Below are 25,550 nucleotides of genomic sequence, written 5' to 3'. Positions count from 1 at the left end.
TCAGTTCCCTCCAAGGTGTGTACTGGAGGTCCCTACTACCCACAACAGACAGGGACCCCTCGCCTGACATCAGGCAGGTGCAGTCAAAGTCAACAGATAACAAGACACCAGAGTCAGAGAGAGCTCGACTTGCTGGCCTTGAGCAAAGAATCCTGGAAAGTGTCCCCACTTAGGCTGTGGCTGGGATGTGGGGAGCACAATTGTACCCCTTAATTGCACATCTAGAAATGTGGCCTCAGAAACACAAATGTTTGTTAACATAGTAGGGAACTGAAAATCTCCTTGTGAACTCCTGACTCTTCTGATCTCCTGGTGAGTGGGTTATTGGAGAGCCAAACTGTCTCCTGTCCCACCCACTCCTTAATATTTAAGAAAGAAAACACAAACACCATCTTCCCTATTTCTGCCACACAACTCAGAAACCCATCTCTAAATTAACAAATTAATTGGAATTTCAAATAATTAAAAAAAAAAAAACAGGGCAGAATCTTTAAATACAGGATTCAACTGGTTGGTGATCGTAGGCAGAATTTGGCAAGAAAAGTTTCTTGGCTCCAAATGCTCTCAAGTGTAACTGCCTTAACCGAGTTGTCTTGTTTTTCTGAAGATACCATTGTGCCTAATCCTACATGTAGGCCCTGGATGTCTCTTGTAAAGTTTAAGAAGGCTGGAATATAATAAGGTCAACAGCACAGATATACTCACCTGTCTATTAGAAGAAGTACTTTCAGCATTTCCTCTGGGGGCTGAAAGGGGAAAGGACATTATTGCTGGTCAAATGGCAGGTTCAACATCATCCATCAGCAGACTTGGTCGAGTGACAATGTACCCATAGAGACCCGAGGCTAGATTTCCAAGAGTGGGCTTTTAAATCACCACAGAAACATTGTCTAACAACCCAAATGCCCTGCCGCAACGCTAGGAGAGTGCCTTGTTTCATCCCAGATCCCAACCACACAGAAAAGCACAGAGTGAGCCTGAGCCACACCCACACACATCCTGTTCTTTCAAATATTTGGCTCAGTATGAAAATTAGAAAACATTAGCTGTGGTTCATCTCACTCACATGCCGTTTGTCCTTGGCTTGGAGATTGGGGGTCTCCCCTTTCTCCACTCCCGGGCTACATGGACACTCTATTTCAGGTGCCCCCCTAGCACACTCTGGTCTCTGCTCAGAGTTCAGCCTATCTCTCGCCTGGTGGAAGTCCCTCTTTGCCCAGGGTTTGGGGAAGGCGGGGCTCTTCCAGACTTCCTTCCTGCTTTGTAATGGCCTCTGTGTACCTCCGTGACCTCATTCCTTCCTTCCTGGCCATGGACAGCTGCTGTCTATCCCCAATGGACTCATCTCCCTCCTTTCTCCCTAATCATTGTTAGTTCCGTGGTCGTATTAGATAGTGGTTTCCTGCTGGCTCGTCAGGACACACAGACCAGTATCCCAGATACTCCTGTCTCTTAAGCCCAGATTTACCTCCAACCATAGCAACTCCTCAGAATTGTAACAGGTGACTCAGAGGCATCGAGGAAAGCTGGACTCTACTTCTCTTAACTGTAGCCCTGTCCATTCCTCCCCAGGCCCAGGCGCCATTCCAGAGCTGCTCAGTCGTCTCCCGTTGCCCCATGAACATTTCCTCCTTCCAGGCCAACACCTGCACCAGCCCTGCCTCCAAACCCACTTAGGTCATGATTGCCAGCAGCCCTCTGTCCGGTGCAGACAGCCACCCCACTCAAAGGAACATGTTGAGCCCAGATACCCTTTTGAAGCCATCTCAACTGGATCTATACCATGTGGTTTCCCGGAAGGCAAAACATCTCCTTCCTTGTAGCTCTGCCCCAATCTATGCCACAGTAACCATTCAGCATTATATAACTAAATTAGGGTCCAGGCTAGATTTCTCTCTTAGAGAAGTGATTCTTGCTAATTTATGGGAAGATGGCTTTTTTATTTTGAAGATCGCTATCTAAAGTCCCTGCAGCCAATTACTGCAATGCTGTCCTGACCACAGCCACACAGCTCTGAGGTACAAAGGGAGAAATGCACTCATGTTCAACACATGTGCTCTAACATGTTGAGGAAGCCAGTTTCTGAATCATAGAATCAAATGTCAGAACCTCAGACTCTATCGATCCTGGAATTCCCTCTACTCCTGCTACATCTGGTGACTTAGGCGAGCCCCCACAGAGAGACATGGCCAACTGCTAAGCCAGTTAAACCCACTGGGACAACTGATCCCCTAGAGGTGGTGATTCTACTGCCCCTGACCTGGCCTGAATGTTCTAGTGGAGTCTATGTACTGTGCTGGCCAGTTCTTGCCAATGGTCCTGAAAGCGGGAGGGAAGTCATGTTTAACCAGTTAGCTGCTGTGATTAGAACAGTGACAGCTTGGATATTAGAGCTGTGCTCAGCTCATGCTCCCAAGACTTGCTGCTCACCTGGCCAGGCGACAAGCTGCTAACCACCTGTGGTCATTTCTATACCGGTGACAATGACCAACATCGTACCATGTTTCTCCTATACAGCAGACCGTAAGGCACCCTGTCATATCCAGGAAGCAACCCCATGGTCACAAAACCCCAACATGATTAAAGTACAGAGTAGTGACATAAGTAAGGCTTACTGTGGCGCTTCCTGGTGTTGGCTTTACCCTCCTCTCTGGTGACCCCCAAGCAGCCCATGAGCTCCTGCACCGTGATGGACTTATCATTGTTCATATCGCAGTATTCCACAAACTTCTTCACACACTTTTTGGGCTTGGATTTCTTCCGCAGGAACCTCTTAAAGGGCTTGATTTCCTTCTTGCCGATGTCTCCACTAGAGTTCTTATCAAGCAGCTTGAAGTACCAGTGTACAACCCTCTCCTCCAGCGTGTGGCTGGGGTCTGGCTCTGACAGCCTAGAGGATGAACGACCACGTCAGGCAGAAGGCTGAAACTGCTGTGGCCCCTGATTCTGGTTCCCACCTTTCCCACCCTCACGCCACTGCCTACCCCAGTACACTACCTGATATGGCCACTTTCAAATACAAGGTAGGAAAGTAATTTGTAATGGCTCAGCCAGTGTGTTCAGGGACAAGGATACCGCATCACATGTGTGCTTTATGATTATTCAAATGTCCAAGGCCTTGAATGCAAGGTCACTGTCCTAAGACCTGGAATCCCCTAGGCCAACAGGTAGCTCAGATACCAGCATCCGCCGAAGGCATCTAGAGTCCCAGGCTCTCCAATATGATCATCTGTCTACTGTGTATGCAAAATGCACGTAAATAGATGAAATAGGTGAAGTTAGTCGAAGGCGATATCAAAAATAGTTTAAAGTTGTAACTAGACAGTTTTCTTTAGAATTCTTTTAAAGCTGTATAGTCTGAGACACAGCTAAGTCAGGCTGTGAGTTAAACCTTGAAGCTGTGGAATCAGGACATGCACCTCACCTGAGGAGGAAGAAAAATACCATCTCTGTGGACTCCACTGTCCACTGGTTTAGATGAATTCCTCTGTGAGAGTGCAGTCACAGCAGGCAAATGCCAACTGCCCCCAGGGACTGGGCTCCCTGGTGCGATTGTAGATTAGATACTCAGAAGGCAAGTCAGTCACTTCTACAGTACATAGCATGAGGTTGAAATTTAGGTGACTTCTTTTGCCTTAGCTTATGCAGTTGTGACATTTCCCCCTTAGTGTTCCTTCTCCCCTTATGCCTTCCTTAGCAAAGAAACCACAAGATGAAGGGCTTTTTGCTAAGGGGGCTACATTCTTGAGATAGCCAGGAGCTTGTTATCAAGATGGCATGGAAACCAGTATTTTTAGGAAAACAAAAACATTAAAATAAAGTTTCTTTTAAAAGGAAGAGAGATTGTGAACACACTGGGGTGAGTTTAAGTACTGAAGGGCCACAGCCGCTCACCTGGCCAGCTCCGTCAGCCTGTACCGTGAGGCGGTGGGCACACAAGCACTTTAAAGTCTAGCCTAGGTGTATCTACAGTGTACACAGGAGAGCATCTCTATGGTGAGCCGTGGTGGTGGGACCAGTGCCCCAGTTGTACACTTGAACCCAGATAAGAAGACAAGGCTCACGTGTACGGAGCAGGTGTCAATAATACAGAAGTCCCAGGACTCAGGAAGCTAAGGCAGAGGCTCTCTGAGTTCAAGGTCAGCCTGGTCTGCAGAGTGAGTTCTGCAGGACATCCAGGGCTACACACAGATACCATGTCTCAAAAACAAATAAACAAACAAACAAAAACTAAAAACAAAATGCCTACTTTTTTTTGGAGTTGCCCAATTCCAAAATATTTAAAAACCCAGTAGATGAATCTCAGACACAGTGTCGACCTATAGATCCACCCAAAGCAAGTGTGTTCCTCTTCACGGTGTCGACCTAAAGATCCACCCAAAGCAAGTGTGTTCCTCTTCACGGTGTGGACCTATAGATCCACCCAAAGCAAGTGTGTTCCTCTTCTCAGGCCTCCCTGGGTGCCAGGAGCCCTGAACATGAAGTGTGAGGCTGCTCCCCAGGATCCTCCTACTCTAGAGGGCTGGACTCTCTCTCTTTCCCCTCTCCCTCTCCCTCCCCCTCCCCCTTCTCTTCTCCCTCCCTCCTCTCCCTCCCCCTCCTACTCTAGAGGGCTGGACTCTCTCTTCCCTCTTCCTCCCCCTCCCCCTGACCCTCTCCCTCCCCCTCCCCCTTCTCTTCTCCCTCCCTCCTCTCCCTCCCCCTCCTACTCTAAAAGGCTGAACCCTCTCTCCTTCCCCCTCTCCCTCCCCCTCCCCTTCCCTCTTCTTTCCCCCTCTCCCTCCTCCCACTTCTTCCTCCCCCTCCCCCTGACCCTCTCCCTCTTCCTCCCCCTTCTCTTCCCCCTCCCTCCTCTTCCCTCTCCCCCCTCTTCCCCTTTCCCCTCCACCTTCCCCTCCCCTCCTCTACTTCCTCCTCCCCTTCCTCTCCCCCTTCCTCTTCCCCCTCTCCCTCCCCTTCTCCCTCTCCCTCCCCTTCTCCCTCTCCTTCTCCCTCTCCTTCTCCCTCTCTCCCCCCACTCTCTCAGACATTCAAGTGAACTGCCTGATCTCACATGGCCACTGGCCAGGAAGAATTTAGCTTTCCAGATTCCTTCAAACTCCTGGGCTTCAGGCCAGCACATTGCTCTGCAGCAGGACGGAGTTTACCTGCCAGAAGAGGAAGAGGGGTCAGAGACGGCATGAACCATGTCTGTGGAGAGCGCATCCAGGACACTTGTCAGAAACTCGTGCTTTTTGGCACCAGGACAACCTAAAAAAAAAAAAAAAAAAAAAAGCACATTTAGCCCCTCTGTTAATGGAATTCACAGAGTATAACAGACGTCTCTGTACAATGGAAAAAAGATTTAGTATTCAGAAATTAGTATGTTATACATGTTTCATATGAATGAAATGACTTGATACCGGCACTTCGTATACATACATGCTAAGCAACTGCACCACTATAATTCAGGTGTTGACCTTGACTCACAGCAACTAGTAATCTGGCATCTAACATTTGTTGAATTATGTCATGAGATCAAGATTCTCAGGCTTCAGCCTCTGGTTGATCTGTAAAGCCGCAACACTGGCATGTGTGGGTGTCCCTTTGTTACCTGAGGCCTCAGGTACGTGGAAACATCAGCAGTCACCAAGCTCTCCCCACTGGGATTTACATAAGGAGATCTAACCCAGGGTAGCGAGTCCAGGAGCTGTTGGCATACCGTTACATAGCTGCCGAAATCCCAAGTCTATTTAGAAGCAATATGAGGCAGATCTGTGGTCATGTCCTTGGGTACAGAGTCACTCTTAAACGTCAGCATGACACATATCGAGTGTCATAGGCCTTCACACTTGTGAGCCCCAGAGCTGACTGCATAGGACTTCAGCCCAAGAGTGATTCAGCGATTCTGGTATCGCAAGCTCAACTTTCCACAGAGCACTTTACATGCATGGTAGCACTTCTTCACCAACCCCTCCCCCTTCACTCAACCCCACTTAGGGGGTACCTGTCTATCAAGTCTGAGAAATTTTCTCCACCCTGAGTTATGGCATCTGGACAGGGGAGACTAGCATGCTGGTGTGGCTGAAGACATCCTGGTTTCATGGTTTTCCTTTAGACACTTGCGTTGTTCATTGTTGCTGTTGTTGTTTTGGTTTTTTTTTTTTTGTTTTTTTGTTTTGTTGGGTGTGTGTGTATTTGCTGTGATTCAAACAAATCCTAGCTGCCTGTGGCAAGAATCTGTGGAGGTCTGTTTTGACTTATTAAACATTCTAGCAGAAAACAGATGTTAGCCTTTCATAGAGTGTGTGGAACTTGAGACAAGAAAGACTGTGTATCTCTTCTGTGCTCAATTAAAAGAATGGATTGCAGTCTCCAGAACAAGCCATAACCACTGGGCAAAGGGCTCTGAGAAACTGTCCTGAATCCCCAGAGGCATTCTCCAGGAGGGAAACAGAAGCCTGAGATTGCTTCTGGTGGCCACTGACTCGTCAGAAACTTCTGGAAACCATCCTTGCTGGACAAGTGGAAATGACACAGGGATCAATGGTGTGAAAGCAAGGACAGGAGAAGATGCAGCAGGCCCATCGGATGAGAGCTTCCTCACAGCCTGCTGTATAATCAGCTGGCCCATGACACCTCTGAAGGAGGAGACAATACTGAGAAAGCAAGGTAGGCCTGAGGTGCACCCATGAGCTCCCCAGTTCTTGTCAGCCTCAAGAGACTCAAAGGAGAATATGGCAAAGGTAGCCATTGATCACATCTTCTCAGAGAATGTCCACAGAGAACCTGTAAAGATGCAGAGATCTGGTCACAATCAAACTCAAGGAAGGTCCTTGCTTGGGATGGATGCCCAGGCATGAAATCCTTATTTTGTTTTACAGGAGGTAACTGATAAGCCATTTAGACATCTATAGCTGGTAGTTTTAGAGACATCAACAAATGAACAAAGAACTATGCATCATGTCCAAAGTGGGTAGAATGGAGAAGTGGTGGGACTGGTTGGAGGAGGGACCCAGGAAGCCACTCGTGGTAGTCTGGGTTAGGAGAGTCAATGGAGTGTGTTATCTACATAGCTGGTCAAAGGAAATAGTGGAGATGTGAGGAAGAGACCCAAACAAAGAGTTAGAGTTATCCACAGGCTGTACCTGCCAGGTTTGTGCTGCTTGGTAACCAAGTACCTTGGGTTGATTTGGTCCCTGTAAGAATCTGAGAGCCCTTTGCCTCCACTACAGAGCCCAGAGCCATAATGCCTTGTGACGCATGAACATCCCCAAAGGCCAAGACAAACAGATATGAGACTGACTGACATGCTCAGAAGAGAGAGCCAAGACCACCCATTGACCATGTTGAAGGCGATGCCTTGACATATGTGAAAGGTAGCTGCACTAAGGAGCAAAAGTGTGTCACTGGTAACATGCAATCTGACAAACATCCAAGAGAACCGACCTGCCTTGAGGTAAAGGGGCAGTGACTCCATGTGGCCTCACAGTGCTCTGGTGTTGTAGACAGAAGTCAATGCATTCTGCGGATACCGATTTGCATGCCTACAATCCTAACCTGCCCATCCATCTCAAGAGCAGGGAGCCCTTGGTTTCCTCTGAAACATTAGATCTCTGTCAGGACCACAGGCTGACAGGAAATACAAGACTCATGGGTAACGCTTCAGGCCTCCAATTTCTCTTCTTAATCAAGCTGCCTGTCTCAGGGCCTGCTGGAATGTTTCCAAGAATGGTGGCATTCTAGGGTAAGTGTCAGGATCAAGTATGCGGATCTTGATCTAACAGGACAGTCAATTTATTTAGGGATAGTTCTGCTAGGAGAATGTTCTTCCAGTAAATGCAGAACTGAGTTCAGAAGTCCTTGACCCTGCAGTCACTTCTCCAGAAGTTTTCAATGCCTTAAAATAAAATGTTTTTTTAATCTTTCAAGAGAAATGTGTTCTGCACTTTCTATGAAACACTCTTATTTAAAAAAAAAAAAAACACACACACACAGACTTCTTTTATTTAAAAACTACCGATTTCAGTAATTTTGCTTATGCTTATGATTTATTTTTTTCCAGCATGAATTTATGCCTATTCATGTTTGGTCTCCTGATTGCAGGGCAAATCTCCTCAGTGGGTCATCACAATGAATGCAAACCTTCTCCCAGTAACCTACACAGCATGCCTGCCTACCACAAGGAAACCCCATGCAGAGCCAATGGAGGCAAAGAGCAGTATGCCAAGAGAAATGGCTGGGCGAATCCTAACCTTGGTCTAATACCCATGCTCGTCAGGAATAAACAGATGTTAGCCTCCATGATAATGAAACAGTGTGAGATTAGGGAAGGCCAGTGGGATAGACACCCAGGCCTTGAGCTGGTTAATTTCAGTGAACTCACAAGTCCGAAGTATCTGGTTGAGGACATGTTTTAGATTTGTAGTTACTTTCTTAGTTTAAAAGGTCTATTTGGAATTATAGCGTTGAACCCAACATACAACCAAAATACGCCATTGTCTGCAGTGACTTCTCAGTGAAAAGCTACCAGAGTAGTGTTTTCTCCAAGCTTAGAGCTTCCTTGAGCATTCTCGAGCAAGCATTCCTAAGGACTGAGGAGTCTGGGGTAGCATGATGTTAGCAGAGGATGATCCACAGCTTCCAGCTCGCAGCACAAAGTGTTACACCTGATAGTTGAACCCACTTCAACGCTCAGGTTCTCCTCGCCACCATGCGAGCTTTAGACAGTCCACAGCCTTGAATAATTGACGAATCCACTCATACTGAGAGGCACAGAGAAATACATAGAGACGTAAAGAGATAGAGGCATGAATCTTACATCAACTTAGTGGAAATCTAAGAGTGAATGGACTTCAAGACTACGACCCGGCTGGGTTAGAGGGGATCAGTGTACTGAGCCTGTGCCTGAGCAAGATCAAGGCCTCTGAGTTCTTCTCGCTGCTCTTAAGGCCACAGTGATGGGGATGAGGGACCAGATTCGCCCTTCCTGGACAACCATCCTAGTGTGCATGTGGTCGGAGTGGAGGGCAAACATCAATCACCTTGGTAAGGGGTCAGTGAGGAAGCATCTCTGTGCGCAGGCAAGAGGCTACTGGGAGTCCTGTGTACAAGGAAGATTCCACCACATAGAGTATGGGGAGCTGGGAAAAGGGTGTGTCTGAGAGGTCTGGGACTTAAGCAACTAGTAAAGATCCATGGCCACAAGGGCTCTGAAACACAACAGCCCAACTATTCCTAGAAGGTGGCTGTAGCTACCTACAGTCCCCCCTGGCCTAGTCACAGACACATGGTGAGTGATGTGTCCTGGGACACAGGACCCATCCCCCATCGATCCTCTGCGCTCTTTCCTTACTCACGGTTCACACCTTCTTAACATTCAGGACTATGAAAAGAATCAAAATTTAGACCCAGGCAACCAAGAGTTAGGAATGTTTGCTCAGCTGCTTGTGTTTAAGCTGCTGATGACTTGGTACAGGTGTGAAAAGCCAATGCCTTAATCCTTCCTCCAGGCTGAACCCTGCAGAGGGTTTAGGATCAGAAAGCGCTAAAGAAAAATCTCACTAAACTTTCCAAGTGTAAGATTTAAAAAGAAAACCAAACCCACTCTTGTGTTTACTCTATTTTTGTTATTTTCTATATTTCTATACTTGGAATATTTATGTTCAGATCACATTAATGTTCAGAGCATTTTCTTTTAAAGCATTAGTTCCTGGGCTCTGAAATGCATGGTAAGGAGTTTACACTCATACGTTGGTGGAAACCAGCTCTTGTTCAGGAGCCAAGGCCGAGGAGACAGACAAGATGATGGGGACAAGCAAGTCCTAATGGGCACATGGCTGGTCAACCGCTCCCACTGTCCTAATCTCTCAAAGAAGCTCATATAAGGTCATGGGACCTTTCTTTCTTCCTTCCTTCCTTCCTTCCTTCCTTCCTTCCTTCCTTCCTTCCTTCCTTCCTTCCTTTCTTTCTTTCTTTCTTTCTTTCTTTCTTTCTTTTCTTTCTTTCTTTCTTTCTTTCTTTCTTTCTTTCCGTCTTTCTTTCTTTCTTTCCGTCTTTCTTTCTTTCTTTCCGTCTTTCTTTCTTTCTTTCCGTCTTTCTTTCTTTCTTTCTTTCTTTCTTTCTTTCTTTCTTTCTTTCTTTCTTTCTTTCTTTCTGTCTTTCTTTCCTTCCTTCCTTCCTTTCAAAGATTTATTTATTTATTTTATGTAAGTACACTGTAACTGTCTTCAGACACACCAGAAGAGGGGGCATCTGATCTCATGACAGATGGTCATGAGCCACCATGTGGTTGCTGGGATTTGAACTCAGGACCTCCAGAAGAGCAGTCAGTGCTCTTAACCACTGAGCCATCTCTCCAGCTTCCCCATCCCAGAAAGCCTTTGCCTTGGTTTACGTCTCCATAGGTTGGGCATCAGAAGAATATACACTAGAAATCTGAGGGATGTGTCTGAAATGTGGAGCTGCTTAGGTGTTTATCCTCAAGCCAGTTCTGCTGGTGCCTGCAATCTCTCTGCGCTTCCCAAGAGCACTGGTGACATTTGTCAAGGGCCTTGATGACAGCCGTGACCCCAGCCCTCAAGGTGCTTGTAGAGAGAAGGGTTGCCGAAGAGATATTGGGAGAGTGGTCATGAGAAAAGCTCGGTGTCACTTCACAGGACTCCTGGGACTCCTCTGGGTTCCTGTCTGTGTCCTTCTTACAAAATCTAAGGTCATAGGCCTCCTGAGGCAGGGTGAGCGTCTTTGGACACATTCCACCTTGTAATGTGGCACTGTAAGTCTCTTCCAAGAGTCAGAGACAGTTCGGGTGCCTGGCCCCCACTCCAGTCTGGTCTGGTCTCGCTCTGTCATGCAGCAGAATAAACAGATACTGCTGCTTGATGTCTTCCTGAGCTAAGACTGTTGTATAGAAAGGGCCCGGAAAATTATCAGGTAAGAGCTTTCTAGAACTGAACTGTCAATGTTTTAAAAACATTTGATTGCTAACAGCACTCCAGGAAGCAACTCAAGTAATCTGGAGGCCATGGAGTTTAGGCAGAATAATCATGTTGTGGATGGGCACAGAGTCAGAGACCAGGCAACTGGGAAAGAAATATAGTGCACAGGCTTGGGTCCAGCAAGAACAAGCTCCGACTACATACACAGTATGAGATGTCTACAGATGTAAACACCTGGGTGCGTGACATCTGTATACATCCTAAGGAGGCATGTCCTCCTTAGACGTCCCTGGAATTGAATGCTCAGTCAGTCCAATTGTCCTCTGCAGGCTTCTAAGAATCATCAGGAGCCCGAACACACAACAGGTGTTCCGCAATCTCTATAGCTCACAGTATCTTCATTTTTTGTTTTTTGTTTTTTTTTTTAAACTTTAAAACGAAGGCCAATAGAGAAGAGAAAGCGACTCCTGAGTCAGTTAGCCTTGGCATACGAGTGTTAGCCTGGGATAGTCAGACATTGGCAGGGGATTTACCAGAACACCTACATTCTGAAAACAGTTCCTAGTTTAAGTTAGTTCCAGCATGTGGATTGATGCACATTTTGATAATGACCACGATAAGAAATCTGTGGTGCACATCAGGAAGAGTCTGGGTGACTAGCGAAAGGCTAGAAGGAGTAGAAGGGACATGGGAAGGCTCACCTGCCTGGGAAGTCTCACCTTCCTGGTGAACCTTCAGCATCAGCATCAGCATCAGCATCAGCCTCTGTCTCAGTGTCTAGACCGACCTCCAGGCAAAGCCATGGACAAAGCCCACATGGCAATCAGAGAAACCAGAAGAGAAACAAGAGCCCACGCACAACAAAGACCACTCTACTATAGACATCCCGTCTCTGAAAACTCTCTCTGAAGCAGCATCGGAGAGTCTTATGTTCTGGACAGTGCATATGCCTGTCCCAGGTCTGTCGCTTAAGGCAGGCCAGGCCCTCACAAGTCAGCGTGCACAGAAATCTCTGCAAGCATTTCTCTCTTCAAAGGTAAACTTCCATTCTCCTTCCCATGCCCTCAGCCCTCTGTCTAAACTTTGTGTCTTTTCTTTGAGTTTCATAAAAAAACAAACAAACACAAACGAAAAAAAATTCCAGTAGGGTCATAGGTTGATACTAAGCCTCAATGGAGACTGAGAAGGCCTTGCAGGCTCATGGGCTGCTGATTTCTTAGCCCCCATCATTTTCCTCTTGCCGATGACATCAGTTCCAAAGGACACAGCAAGGCTCATGACTACTAGCTTGGAAACCCCAGACCTGTTCATCCTCAGCCGTCCTCCCCACCTGCTGCAGCTACCTGTTGACTGTGCTCCCTCCATCTTACCCCGCCTCCTTCTACCTCCCTCGCATCCCCAAAGCTACTGCTAACGGTAACAATAAAATGAAGCACTTTCACAGGCTGCCACAAGTCTATCAGTCAACATGTATCTGCTAGTGTCTGACATGATGGCAGCCTTGCTTGGAGTCCCGGCCCTAACCCAGGGAAAGGGATAGCGTCTAAGCAGGAGACTCCACTAAGCAGCCCACACGCTGGCTCCTGCCTTGACCTCTGTGCTTCTCATGGGACCTCACTTCCTGTTCTGTTTCTATGGCCAGTGCTCCAATGTCGTAGTTTCAGTGTTAGCATTGTCTTGGGTACTCTGGAAGGACTGAGTTGGTCACATTTGTCTTTCTATTGTCCATACTATGATTCATATTGTATGTGCATGAAGACCCAGGCATGGTCTCCAGAGCTCTGGGATCGATGGCATAGAGGAGGCATTTACTAAAATGCTGTACACAGATGACTTACCAGAACTTCCCGTGGGGTTCCCCTGGTGCTCAGTTCTGAGACTCTCCAGAGCTCAGGATTCATCTCCAAGATGATGAAACAGAAAACACAACACATTGAGGTGACTGATCTGATTTGGTTCCCAGTGGCAGGAGAAGGCAAGGTAACCAATGAAGAAAGTTGCTGAGTCACCATAACCTATTGTCCTCAAGGAGAAGGGGAATTGGACTTGTGTGGTTTCTCACCAACACTCATAGAACGCACACAAAGATGCATTGCTCTCGCCTCAACAGGACAAGCCACTGGCTTCAGGAGGCTCCTCGGGGACAACAGGTGACAGAGGAATCTTCTGCACTTGGGACCCAGGAGAATCAGGTGGGACACTGCGGCGTAGCAGAGCCACCCTCTCAGTCAGAGAGTTAACTAGCTTACATCTGGGTCAGGCGCACTGAGAAAAAAAACACCTTGGAATAATGACCGTCTGGTAGAGCCATGCCAGAAAAAGATGTAAAATTCTGTCTTCAGCCTTCTCCCCTGTGCAACACTTCACAGTGATATTAGTGATGATGGACATTAATTACCTGGCAGCCAAACTCAGAAACACTACAAAGATGATTTATTTCTCAGTAGGTGGGATAGCCAAAGTTTTAAAAATTATGATCCAAATCATTATGATTACTGGAATATTGAGGTAACACCAACATGAAATAGAATAGAATAGTTATGCATGCAGGCTGTATAAGCCTGAAATGCCAGTGTTCTTCAGGAAATGAATGCTCACTGACCTCAAATACTTAGTGGATAAGAAATACCCGCAGTTGTATCAGCCACTGGGAACAAAAACATGCCCTTTATGATGATGGAAGAATGATGGTTTAAATAACTGGCATCTGTTTTTTATGCTTTTAAAATAGTTATCTTGTAAAAAAAATGTGAAGAATAGCAAAATTATTGGTGTCTGGCATATTCCATATTAGTATTCTGGAAAATCAGAACTATGACCATCCATGGCTGAGCATTTTCCAGGAAAACAACTAATGAAGGCCTCGCTGTGGAGGCTACTGGAGTGGGGCCTTGACAGAGCTGCTGCTTCTTGGGTGTCTCTGGTGTCTATGCAGTCTCTCGTGGCCATCTACCTCCAGCAACCGCTAAGGGACTAGCTCCCAAACAGCCCCTTGTCATTTGAAACACCTGGGGGAAGATGGCCAAAGCGGGGTCCATCTGCTTTACCGTTTCCAGCCCACTGGAGCCTCAAGCCTGGAAGAATGGAGGGAGGGGAATGCTCTAACTCACGATTTCAGAAAATTCTATCGAAATCTATAACACGGCCAAATCACTAAACTTGTTCTCTTCTCCTCCAGGCTGCCAATCAAGGGAAAGGGCCCAACAATTTCCAGGAACATCATCCAGAGTGAGGTGACCCAATCACAAAAGAACACACATGGTACGAACTCACTGATAAGCGGATATTAGCCCAGAAGCTCGGAATACCCAAAAAACAATTCACATATCAAATGACGCCCAAGAAGAAGGAAGGAGAGGCCCCTGGTCCTGGAAAGGTTCAGTGTAGCAGTGTAGGGAAATATCAGGGCAGGGAAGCTGGAAGGGGTGGATTGGGGAACAGGGGGAGGGAAGAGGGCTTATGGGGCTTTCGGGGAGGGGGGATCCAGGAGAGAGGATATCATTTGAAATGTAAATGAAGAATATATCTAATTTAAAAAAAAGAGTTCAGAAAAGTGGCAAATTCTCTAAGGAAAGATTATGCCCTTCTGACCCATCTCCCCATGACCCAGCCAATGACTTATGTGAAATTTCCTCCCATTGAACATATCTAACACCACAATACAACAGGACCACATGGAAAGCATGGGCGGCTCTTCTAAAGCACAGGCTCTCGGTGCTCGGTGTTCTTCACTCTGGATCCCTAGGTCTGGTACCTGGGCGTCATTCCTCTGTGTCTGTTCTCATCTCCTTGACAAATCAGCTCAAAGACACCGGCTTCTTGGCTCCCCTGCTGAGGACTTCCTATTCTGTACAACACAACAGTCAGCCAGTGATCCTCACCATGAATTCAACCTCACTGGAGCCAGTTCCAACCTTTATTGATGCCTGGCTGGGGATAGTGTTGGTTACATTTAGGAAGCTAGACCCGGCCATAATGTGGCCATATGTGTTTGCATTCTTTCTCCCTCAGAAACCTTGGCAATAGAAGCCATGCACGCAGCATCCTCGCTGCAGATGAACAAAACACTGCAATCTTCCCATGGTCCATGCAGACACTGCCCTAGAGGACTTGGGGCGGCTTTGCAGAGTGGGACCCAGGAGGTCTCACAGGGTGTGACAACTTAATCGGGTGACTGAATGAGAGGGCTTAAAAAAGGAACCCGAGAAGCACAGAGGGATAAGTTAGCTTCTTACACTTGATATCACTTCCACGGCTGCAGGGAAAGCGGACCATGGCCTGAGGATAAGAATCCCACCTTAAAACCCAGTGGCCCCGTGCCTGCTAATCTGCTCTCAGACTCAACTGCTCCCTTAGTGGTGTATCTGCTCCATAAAGAGCAGAACAATCTAACTCATTTCCTGATGACTCTTGGGTTGTAGCAAGGAGAGTTCTGCTAATGTACAAAGTGCTATGTGACCTCAGGCATTCCTTCCTATGGAAAGACACCAGATGGTCTATATGTCATAATCTCAGACAAACTGAAATTTCCCAGGTGACAACTGGCCTATTTAATTTAGTCTTTGGAGCTGTGAGTTCACAAAGGTCTGGGCTGCTCCAGGAGACCTGGCCCGTCTTGGTTCTTTGTGTGCAGGAAGAATCAAAAGCAGGCAGTGGAGACAGTGAGACAAGGTGCGCATGCCAGAGAACATGAAATCAAGACCACAGACGAACCTTAGTGGAGTAACCACATACTGCTGGCCAGGAAAATGGATGGTCAAGCACTATGTACCCGTACATAGCGGGGCAATACAGTGAGGCACCCAGAGAGGTCCTCTCAAAGTAAGCAGAGCAGCCAAGAGTGCGTTCACCGAGGAAGAAGAGTTTTTCAAAAGGCATGGCCAAAATTTCCTCCCGCTCTGTCCTGGGTCTTTTTCTGGCTTTACCCTCAGAGACGGGATAATATATAGCCCAACCTGGTCATCGGGCGTCAGAACACTGAAAGCCAGAACCAGCAGCAAGTGCCTGAATGGGTGCTGGTGGGAGGCCAGGTGAGGTTGTCAGAGGAAGATCTGAGGGGTGTGAGGAAGAGCAGAGCACCTCCAGGAGTTCCTACAGTCTTCTATGCATCTCTCTTAACCCTATAGAAACCTTGTTGGACAAGCCAGTCTGAGTAGAGCTGGAATGCAGGAAGGGGCTATGATACAAAGGAAGGAATGATTTACGCTGGCTAAATGCTGCTGGCTTTGCATTTGCAAACAGGCTCTCTCTGGATATTCCACCCCCAGCTTCTCTGTCAGAACCTGGGACCGGATTATCTCCCACAGACTTTCCCTGGCCCTGCTCCAGACTCCTTCACCTAAACACGGGGAGGGCTTCAGGGAACAGAACCCAGTTCCATTCTGAATGAAATGTTGTCACCTCATGCTTATACTTATTTATAGGTTACGTTAATAACCTGAAGGATTTTCTATACCCCTAGAGTTTTTACTTGGGAGGCAGCCATTGGCTGGAGAAACTGGAAGCTATGTTTTCCTTTCAATAATGCTTACATCACCACCAGGATTCCTGTTCCTTTGGTTTAAAGGTGGCACAGCCTGCAGGTCCTGGCATATGTCTGCTTCACACCCTGTCTTGGTAGGCTGTCCGCCAGACATCAAATCCCACACGTGGTAGGACCTGGACAAGAACCGCAGGCTGTGAGAAGCAGAGGCCCTGATCCCCTATGTGCAGGGAACATCCTCCGGCTGGTTCTGTGTCTGGCTTGGCTCTCACCAATCAGTCTCAGCACCAGTGGGCTCGGTATTCTCATCGCTTTGTTGTCAGAGTGGGCCCTGGTCCTCTGTACCCCAGTCGTGAGAGCAGCACACGCGCTCTGTAGAAAGGTGCTCTCCTTCTGTGTGACGGCACAGTGTCCTCATGACCTCTGTCTCGGTGGTTTTAACCTTCAGTGAAAGCCTCTGCTAAGGCTCCAGGACCCCAGGCCCACAGGAGTGCGTGGCACCCACAGCAAGGGCCTGTGTGGAGAATGGCTTGACTATAGGAAAATGAAAAAACGTCTCAGCAAAGGGCACACATTTTATCACAGTGAAATAGGTAGGAAAGAAGTCAGTATGAGAAGAAAATGAGGGTGGAGGGTCAAGACGAAAGAGGAGCTATGCTAATATGCAAAGGGTTTGCCAGCGGCAGCTAAGACAGGAGGAAATAGGTGGTAGTCACTGTGATTGGACACGCGGGTTATAAAATACACTTCCTGTCAGGGGACAAGGAGGAGCCTCCCTGTGTATGATGAAGCAAAAACTGTATGTGAGGGGTGACTCCTGCCCCAGTGTGGATACACAGGCCACTTCAGTGGGTGGGCAGTCAGAACAGGTGTTGCAGTCACAGGCCTGAGCCAAGCTTGGGGCCAGTAGAGTCATGAGAGAGATGGGGGTGGCTGGCACCTGCCCATGACTCCCTAGCCCAATACCATTCAGACTGGGTTCCAGGCCGTCTTGAAATAGGACCATCCCCTCACACACATTTCCTGTAATTAATATTTCTTCAAGGAGAGCTTGACAAGCAAGGTTCTCCTCTTAGGATTCCCGGATACGAGCCAGTGAGGACCCATGTGTCTCCAACTCACATAGTCAACATCTGACTAGAACTCTGAGCAGAATTCTCTCCCCTGCAGAGGAGTCAGGCAAGCTCACACAGTTCAGATACTTCCAGAGTCCACTCAAACACACAGGAACTGGTCAGTCAGGGAGCTGAATTTTTATAAGCATATTCCAGACCAGGAAGTACATCAGGCAGGTACTACCAAGATACTTTCAAATGCAGCCTAAAGTCCCAAGGCAGATGCTGGCCTGGTGAGCTCATATAACAGTCCTGAGGAATGGTGAGCACCCAGGTTGCTCCAACAGCCAGACTCCAGGGGTGATGACTTAAGTTTTAGGATCAGTGCCCAGTAGCTCTCTTCTCTGTTTGTTGACCACAAATCATCAAATACAATGGGACAAACCTACATGTGGCGTCTGGTGGGCTTAGGGACAGCATGGCTGCACTTTCCTAGTTTCATGTCTGCTCTTGATTTTTAAGGATCAGACATAAAGTCCAGCCAGTGCAGCTGGTCCCTGGCTTCCCGCATCATTTCACGGCCCCTGAGCAGCATATAGTGCATGTAGTTCTGTTGGGCCACATGACCAGGCTGATGGTCTAGACCATCATTCCCTCTTCCTTCCTTCCTTCCTTCCTTCCTTCCTTCCTTCCTTCCTTCCTTCCTTCCTTCCTTCCTTCCTTCCTTCCTTCCTTCCTTCCTTCCTTCCTTCCTTCTTTCTTTCTTTCTTTCTTTCTTTCTTTCTTTCTTTCTTTCTTTCTTTCTTTCTTTCTTTCTTTCTTTCTTTCTTTCTTTCTTTCTTTTGAGACAGGGTTTCTCCGTGTAGCCCTGGCTGTCCTGGAACTCACTCTGTAGACCAGGCTGGCCTCGAACTCAGAAATCCTGCCTGCCTCTGCCTCCCAAGTGCTAGGATTAAAGGTGTGAGCCACCATTACCCCTGACATTCATTCCCTTAAGCGAGTGTTTGACAACCCACAATCTGTTTGTTAGCTCTTGGTCATTGGCCTCTTAATGGGGGGAGGAGGGTGAGTAAGAGATGGGGAGTACATCTGCAAGATTAGGATAGGCAGTCTGGTGGAGGAGGTAGGCACAAGTGGCCTGCATACTCATGCAGGTGATGGGGACGTGAACACACTGCATGCACGTGAACACACTGCATGCACAGGTTCCAGGCAGTAGAAACATGTATTCGCTGCTTGTGTGAGTTCTTGACTACTTCTGAGAAAACCGGGACTCTCCAGACGGTGCACAAAACTTCATGGGAATTTGCTACCAAACCAAATAACACACTATTTACTTTTCATATGTAAAGAGTGACAATGGAAAAATAAAATTACCAAACACCAATGCCAAGGTAAAAGACCCAGACTCCTAAGGGCAACAAGATGTGGCTAGACTTTCAATGCATGTAGTCCTGTTGAGCCACACAACCTCAAGCTAATCCTTCTGTCCCTGGTTTCCATGTGCCCTGAAGAACACATGATACAAGCTAGGAATTCTCTGGACTCCACGCCTACTCCTCAGCTGCCTGGGAGCTGATCCAGGATGCACTGCAGCTGTCAGAGCTCCCCTATACCCAAGTCTACACAATAGTGCTCCACAACACATCTGAATAATTGTTTTTGATACAATGTAATTACCTGCTTCTCTAGTTCTTCAGCCTGGCAGTCTTGAGTCCTGAACCTTTCAGCCTTTAGTGTGTGTCTGAGCACTGTGTGTGGCTTCTGTCTGCTGCAGACTCCCGGAAGACTCTAGCTTTGGTAGTTAAAAGGTTACTCCAAGCACAAGAGCTTGTGTGAAAACAGTGGTGAGAATCTAAACCTGGTTCTACTGGGTGCTTCTGAGGACGACTCAGAGCACACAAGCCGAGACTGGCTTCTAGGAATCTCCACCTCATGCCTAGACTTTACCAGATTCCTACAGCCACGACCTCAGAGGTGGAGGAAACACTGTGTTCACTGAAGGACCCACGAATGCTTCCCAGAAATTGTCCCACCTGCAGCTATAGGCACCAGTGCTTATAGAAAGAATCTCTTATAAGTATCACCTGTCAGTAAAAGAGCAAATGGCCAATGAGCTGAGGCAGGAAGTAGGAGGTGGGACATCCAGAGAGAATTCTGGGAAATAATTGGAGACAGGGGAAATTTATGCCACAGTGCTGAGGAGACAGATATAAACCATCAGGCAACTGAACTCAGGTTAGAATAGACGGGATAATAACTTATAAGCTAGTTGGAGAGCAAGCCAAAGCTTATAGCCTAGACATTTCTTAATAAATAATTTGTCTCAGAGTTGTTATTTCTGAAAATTAAATAGTTGGGAGGAAAAACCAGATTTTACAGGCTTGTAAGTGTCCCCTTACCCCTTTGCGGGCTGTAGAGGATTAGGTATGAGTGTCAGCAGGGAAGGAGCACGGGGTGTTGGGCTGCAGCCCAGCTCCTCGCTGATTCTCTAGACACAAGACAACTGTCTACTTCTGCTCACTTAGAAGCTCTATGGCCTCCCGGATGCCATTCTCAGAGGATGCTGGGATGGCAAGCTCTGGGAAGCCAGGCTGTGCAAAAAGAGTATATGTCTCAAGAGTGGAGGATGCTGACAACATACACCTGGTGGCCAGCCCAGAGCAAGGGGCAGCGGTGGCGCTGTGGGTATGTCTGTGCCTGGGTGTCGGTGGCGCTGTGGGTATGTCTGTGCCTGGGTGTCGGTGGCACTGTGGGTATGTCTGTGTTTGGGTGTCAGTGGCGCTGTGGGTATGTCTGTGTCTGGGTGTCGGTGGCACTGTGGGTATGTCTGCGTCTGGGTGTTGGTGTCGCTGTGGATATGTCTGTGCCTGGGTGTCGGTGGTGCTGTGGGTATGTCTGTGTCTGGGTGTTGGTGGCGCTGTGGGTATATCTGTGTCTGAGTGTCGGTGGCGCTGTGGGTATGTCTGTGCCTGGGTGTCTGCTTTATTTATTCCTCTCATTACTCCAGAGAGAGTTCTCCACTAGAAAAACTGCAGAGTTAAAATTCCCACTGCGGCCCTGAGTGAGCAAGTTGCCTGCTTTGCTCCAGGGAAGGTGGGAAGTGGTGACTGTCTAACAAGACGGTGTGAAGTGACAGCGAGCCTCTCTGTTGAGCCTGTCAGTGTGCCCCAGAGGTGTCCCAGACGGCCACAGGCCTCACAAGGTCCTCAAACTCTGAGCATCTCTTTGACTTCATGAGACCCTGATGACAAGGCAGCAGAGTGGGGACTGAGAAAAGCATCAACTGTTGTCTGGGGACAAGGGGATTGCACAGGCTCAAGAAGCCGATTAGATAGGCAGAAGCCAAGGGAAGAGATAGATTAGTGGTGTTGGCCGCCCGCAGCCAGCATCCACAAACATCCCAGGAATTTCTGAAAGCCAATTAACACATGAGGGGCAGCCGTATCACCCTTTGTCAGACAGAGGCTCCATTTCACTGAGACTGACTGCCCTCAGTTTGACAAGTCAAAAGAGAACTAGGATGAAGCATTAAACCACGTTCAAGGAAAAAATAATCTAGAAATTTCCAGGCCCTGCTATTATTCATCATAAACCATGCTTTCCTCCATTTTTGGCTACCCAGGAGCATCCCGTTTGCCTGTCACTGATCTATGCAGGTGAGCACTGAGGCCTTGGTCTAAAGAAAGTTATCAAAAGAATATAATCCAGTTTTTGCTCCCAGCACAATCTTTTCATAGCCCTGCCTGTTAGAGATATAACCCCAGATGCCTTTAGGCAAATGGTTTGATCTGGAAAATATCATCCTAAGTGAGGTAACCCAATCACAAAAGAATACACATGGAATGCAATCTCTGATAAGTGGATATTAATTAGCCCAGAAGCCCTGAATACCCAAGGCACAAATTGCATAACAAATGACTCGCATGAAGAAGTATGGAGAGGGTCCTGATCCTGGAAAGGATCGATCTAGCATTGGAGGTGAATATAAGGACAGAGAAAAAGGAGGGAGGTGATTGGAGAAGGGATGGAGAGAAGAAGGTTTATGGGACATATGGGGATGGGGGATCCGGGAAAGAGGAAATCATTTGGAATGTAAACAAAGAATATAGAAAATAAAAATATTAAAAAAAATAATAACCCCAGATGCCTGCCCGGAATCATCTCAGGGAACTGGGTGTGGCTGTCTCCTCCCATGGGCTTTCTCTAGCAGGTGGCTGTCACCTCCCAATGCCTGTGCCTTCCCCCAGAAGGACCTGACTCAGCATGGTTGGGGATCAGCTGAGATATTCTTCTAATGAATCTGGACAAAAGCGTCTCAGAATTTTACCCAAACCTACTCAGGTATCAACAGCGATCTTAACAAACACTAATCTTCGTTTATCCTCCCAGTTTTTCTACTTATGTTATTCTCTCTCTCTCTCTCTCTCTCTCTCTCTCTCTCCATCCATCCGTCTGTCTGTCTGTCTGTCTGTGTTTGTGTATCTGTGTGTGTCTGTGTGTGCCTTTTATTTTGCCTAGGGGCATGGATTGCAAGGTAATGAAACTATGATTTTGATATCCAAGGCCCAGATCCTAGCGAGTAGAGGTGGTTCTCCCATACCTGTACCGTCAAGAGCTCCAAGCTCTGTCTCTGCCTCTGTCTCTCTGTTTCTGTATCTCTCTCTGTCTCTCTGTCTCTCTGTCTCTCTCTGTCTCTCTGTCTCTCTCTCTTTCACACACACACACACACACACACACACACACACACACGTAATGTTGCAAAGGAACAACTCACATTGCCAAAGAGGAACAGCATTCTGACCAGCTCTTGATTCAAAACACAGGGTGGGCACTGGGCACTGGGGGGGGGTAAATTTGATTTCAGATTTCAGAGAACAGTTTAGTAGGAGTGAAAAGAAAGGCAGCAAAGGAAAACGGTGTCCGAGTGCCTTTACTTGGTGAGGCGAGGCAGCAGCCAGCCGACATGACAAGCTAAAAGTGCCACCTCACTTCACAGCTCACCAGCCTGGGACATGTGACACCTGAAGGTTGCCACTACCCTCTGGAGTCTGAACCATCCCAGAAGTAAGACCAACTCAGTGGAAGCTACTGAGAGTCAGGGCTGGGGCATAGGATAAAAACATAAAAACGTGCAGAGACCAAAGCCGGCTATAGATCAGGCAGTAAACTCTTTGCCCTTCGGGCATGAAGGCTGCGTTTGCTCTCTGCGGCAAGGCCTTGGAATCCGAGTGCTGGCGAGGTGAGGCGAGTGGGCCCTAAGGCTGGGTGGCCAGGCAGCCTAGTCAAATGGGAGAGCGTCAACCATTCAGAGATCCTGCCTCAGAAATCAGTATCCAAGAAGTGTGCTCATGCGCCTGCCTGGTGATGCAGGGCCCTCACAGCGCCATTTCGCCAAAGCCAGCCTCTTAGGTCTGTTGAACGGTTGCACTATGAGGAGCTTCCAACTTGGCTATTGTTGAGTCTTAAAAAAGACAATCAGATTAGTCCTGGGCAAAGCCTAAATGGGTAAAGTGAGCTAAGGTCGGGGACAGCAAGCTGGACATTTCTTCCAACTAGGCTATTTTAGATAAACGGCTTTAATAACGAGGGAAAAAAATATTTGTAACAGCATGAAGATGTTTAGCGACAATTAAACATATTTGGTACTGCCCGAGGACAGCATGTCCGCGTACGTTTCTGAAGCTGTCTCTGTAATACTGCTTACACTGTTAACTCGTCTGGAGATGCTTCTTGGGTGATCGAGGGTGACTTAAACTTCACTCTGTCTCATTTCTTCGTAAACACTACCCTCCGTGTGTTGGGGTCAAGTAGTTTATCACGTAACTGGTGATGGACCTGTCCAGCCGAAGCGATGAGCACACATTTCTAAAACAGCTATGGCTGACAGGGCCAGGACGCCTAGGGCTCTCTGCTGAATGTCCCCTCCTGTCAGTTCATGTAACATTAAACACCGGCCCTGCGCTACTTGAGCAAATCCAAGGGTATCTTGTGAATGATGTATTTAATGTTTTAAAATGTTGGGAAACGAGAAATCCAACAGAAGCCCGCGGATCTTTGGAATATTTAGATATTTTTCGAAGCCTGACCATCTTTAAACACTTCTCCCTGTCAGTGCACTTCAGCACTCCCAGATCTGCATCCACATGATGGGAAATGTGTTTGGATTCTGTTGCTGCCTCCAGTTCCCTCCAGGGCCTCAGGCCGGGCCTGCTGCACAAACTATGCTTACTGAATGGTGGGGATGGGAAGATGTTCCTGCCCGCTGTGGTCCATCTGACCTCCCTGGTGTCTCGCTAGCCTAGTAGGGTTTCTACCTTCCCTGTCCTCCCAGTCCCGTTGCTAGCTGATTTCTCCCAGTTCACCAAGGCTTTCTAAACATCATGGCATTGGTTCTGTGGCTGGTATACAAGGTGAGGCACTGCTGGGTTACCAGTGATCACAGCTAGCTGCTTAGTGGGGTCCCGTGTAGAGCTACCCACACAAGGCTATTGCCTTCAGGATGAGGTTCGTGGTGGTGAGTATAGAGTAGCAAACTGAGAAGGCCAATAGCAAACAGGATGCTGCCATGCGTCTAGTCCCTAAGGTGAAGCTGGCCCTGCTGCTGATAAAGATGAGGTCTCTGGGTAAGGCTCATAAGCCCATCAGGCTCTGTTTCACTAGGAACCACCACAGACCTGGTACCAACCTTCTCCCTTCCTGCCTGGTAGAAGGAGGGTGGCACAGGGTACCCCGTGGCTGTGTATGTTTGGGCTCTAGGGAAGCAGATGGCAGGTACACACTTGTGTAAGCGCAGAGGGACACACATGCACACAGCGTCACCCAGTCCTTTATGCATAATCCTCTGCACCTGAAGGCTCGTGCATAAAGCACAGTATGAGCTAGGACTCAGTTAGCAGAGCATTCAGGGAGCCTGGGCTTAGCTTCTCCAGCACCGCAGAGAACAGGGGAGAAAACCCAGGAGGTGGGGCAGGGGGATCTGGAGTTCAAGGTGACCCTTGATTATAGAACAAGGTCCAGGTTCAGCATAGGGTCTATGAGACCCCGCCTCAACATTGTTTTAAATGAATAATAAATAAGCAAGCATAAAGCCGCCATGGTCTCAGCTGACTCATGTCTGAATTCAGCGTTAACCTGACAGGAGAAAGTATGAAAGTTGGCGTTTAGTTTTTAAAAGAGAAACATTGCCATCTCCTGCAGTCAGGGAACCCTTCTGGCTGTGGAAAGTGCTGTCTGATGTCTGCTCTCCCCGGGTCATGCAATACCTGGCAAGCATGCGCAGCATAGGGTCTAATTACCTTCGGAAAGTAAGCTAAGCTGTGCCTAGGGCAAGGCGAGGATCGTTTTCTGCTGCCTCAGAAAGTCATAATTAATTTTGGAGCAATTTAGAATCGTGCTAGAATATTGCTTGAAAAAGATAGGAAGGCGGCTTGATGGTTTGAGCGGAGGGTTATAATTACGCCCGTGAGGGCTGTGGGCTGCCAAGCAGAGAAGGCACTCCTGAATCTTCCTCCTCTCACTGGGTAGGAAGAGCAGAGATATAAAGAAGGCAGTAAACTCCCAGGATCAGTTACCGTCCACACTCTGGAAGTGTTTATTCCTTTAAAGCCTTATGCCATAGGCGAGGCACAGGGCTCGGTGGGCAAAACAGTTGCCTAGCACGCACCAGACTCCTGTCCAGTCCTCAGTGCAACACACACTTGTAATTCTGGCACTCAGGAGGTAGAGGCAGGAGGATTGGGAGTTCAAAGGTCACCCTCAACTATGCGGCGAGTTACTAGGGGCCAGTGTTGGCTTCATGGGGCCTATTTCAACAAAAGCAAAAATTAAAAATCAAAAAAAGGAAGAGATTGATGCTAATCGAAATCAACAAATGTTTCTCAATGCTGTGTCACCAAAGGAGGGCAAGAGGAAGAGATTTGGGATCCCTTATTTTATCGTATATGGTGGCCTCTGTGCTGATGGAAAGGAGTCCGAGGGCTGAGTCTTGCCCAAGGGAACCCGTGATACAGGAAAGGGGCAGAAAGAGTAGGTCCACATCTTCACCCGGTTTCTCAAGCCCTGGGGAACAGAGGAGTACCCCCAGACAGGTGCATG

At 47.8% G+C, this 25,550-nt stretch overlaps 1 protein-coding gene across 2 annotated transcripts in view; it reads right to left on the bottom strand.

Annotated features, from left to right (window-relative positions):
- Smoc2 (SPARC related modular calcium binding 2) overlaps positions 1–25,550 on the bottom strand; it is a 136,209-nt gene that overhangs the window by 2,416 nt on the left and 108,243 nt on the right. For both annotated transcript variants that reach the window (XM_052169773.1, XM_052169774.1), the window contains exons 10-12: positions 5,148–5,250; positions 2,616–2,890; positions 706–746 (exon numbers count right to left, since the gene is read on the bottom strand). In XM_052169773.1, coding sequence (XP_052025733.1) covers positions 706–746; positions 2,616–2,890; positions 5,148–5,250 — 419 coding nt within the window. The remainder of the gene's footprint in view (positions 1–705; positions 747–2,615; positions 2,891–5,147; positions 5,251–25,550) is intronic.

The sequence above is a fragment of the Apodemus sylvaticus genome, chromosome 23 (genome assembly GCF_947179515.1).
Source record: "Apodemus sylvaticus chromosome 23, mApoSyl1.1, whole genome shotgun sequence".
NCBI classification, from domain to species: domain Eukaryota; kingdom Metazoa; phylum Chordata; class Mammalia; order Rodentia; family Muridae; genus Apodemus; species Apodemus sylvaticus.
Note: the sequence above shows the minus strand (reverse complement) of the source record. Positions and strands in the feature narration are given on the sequence as shown.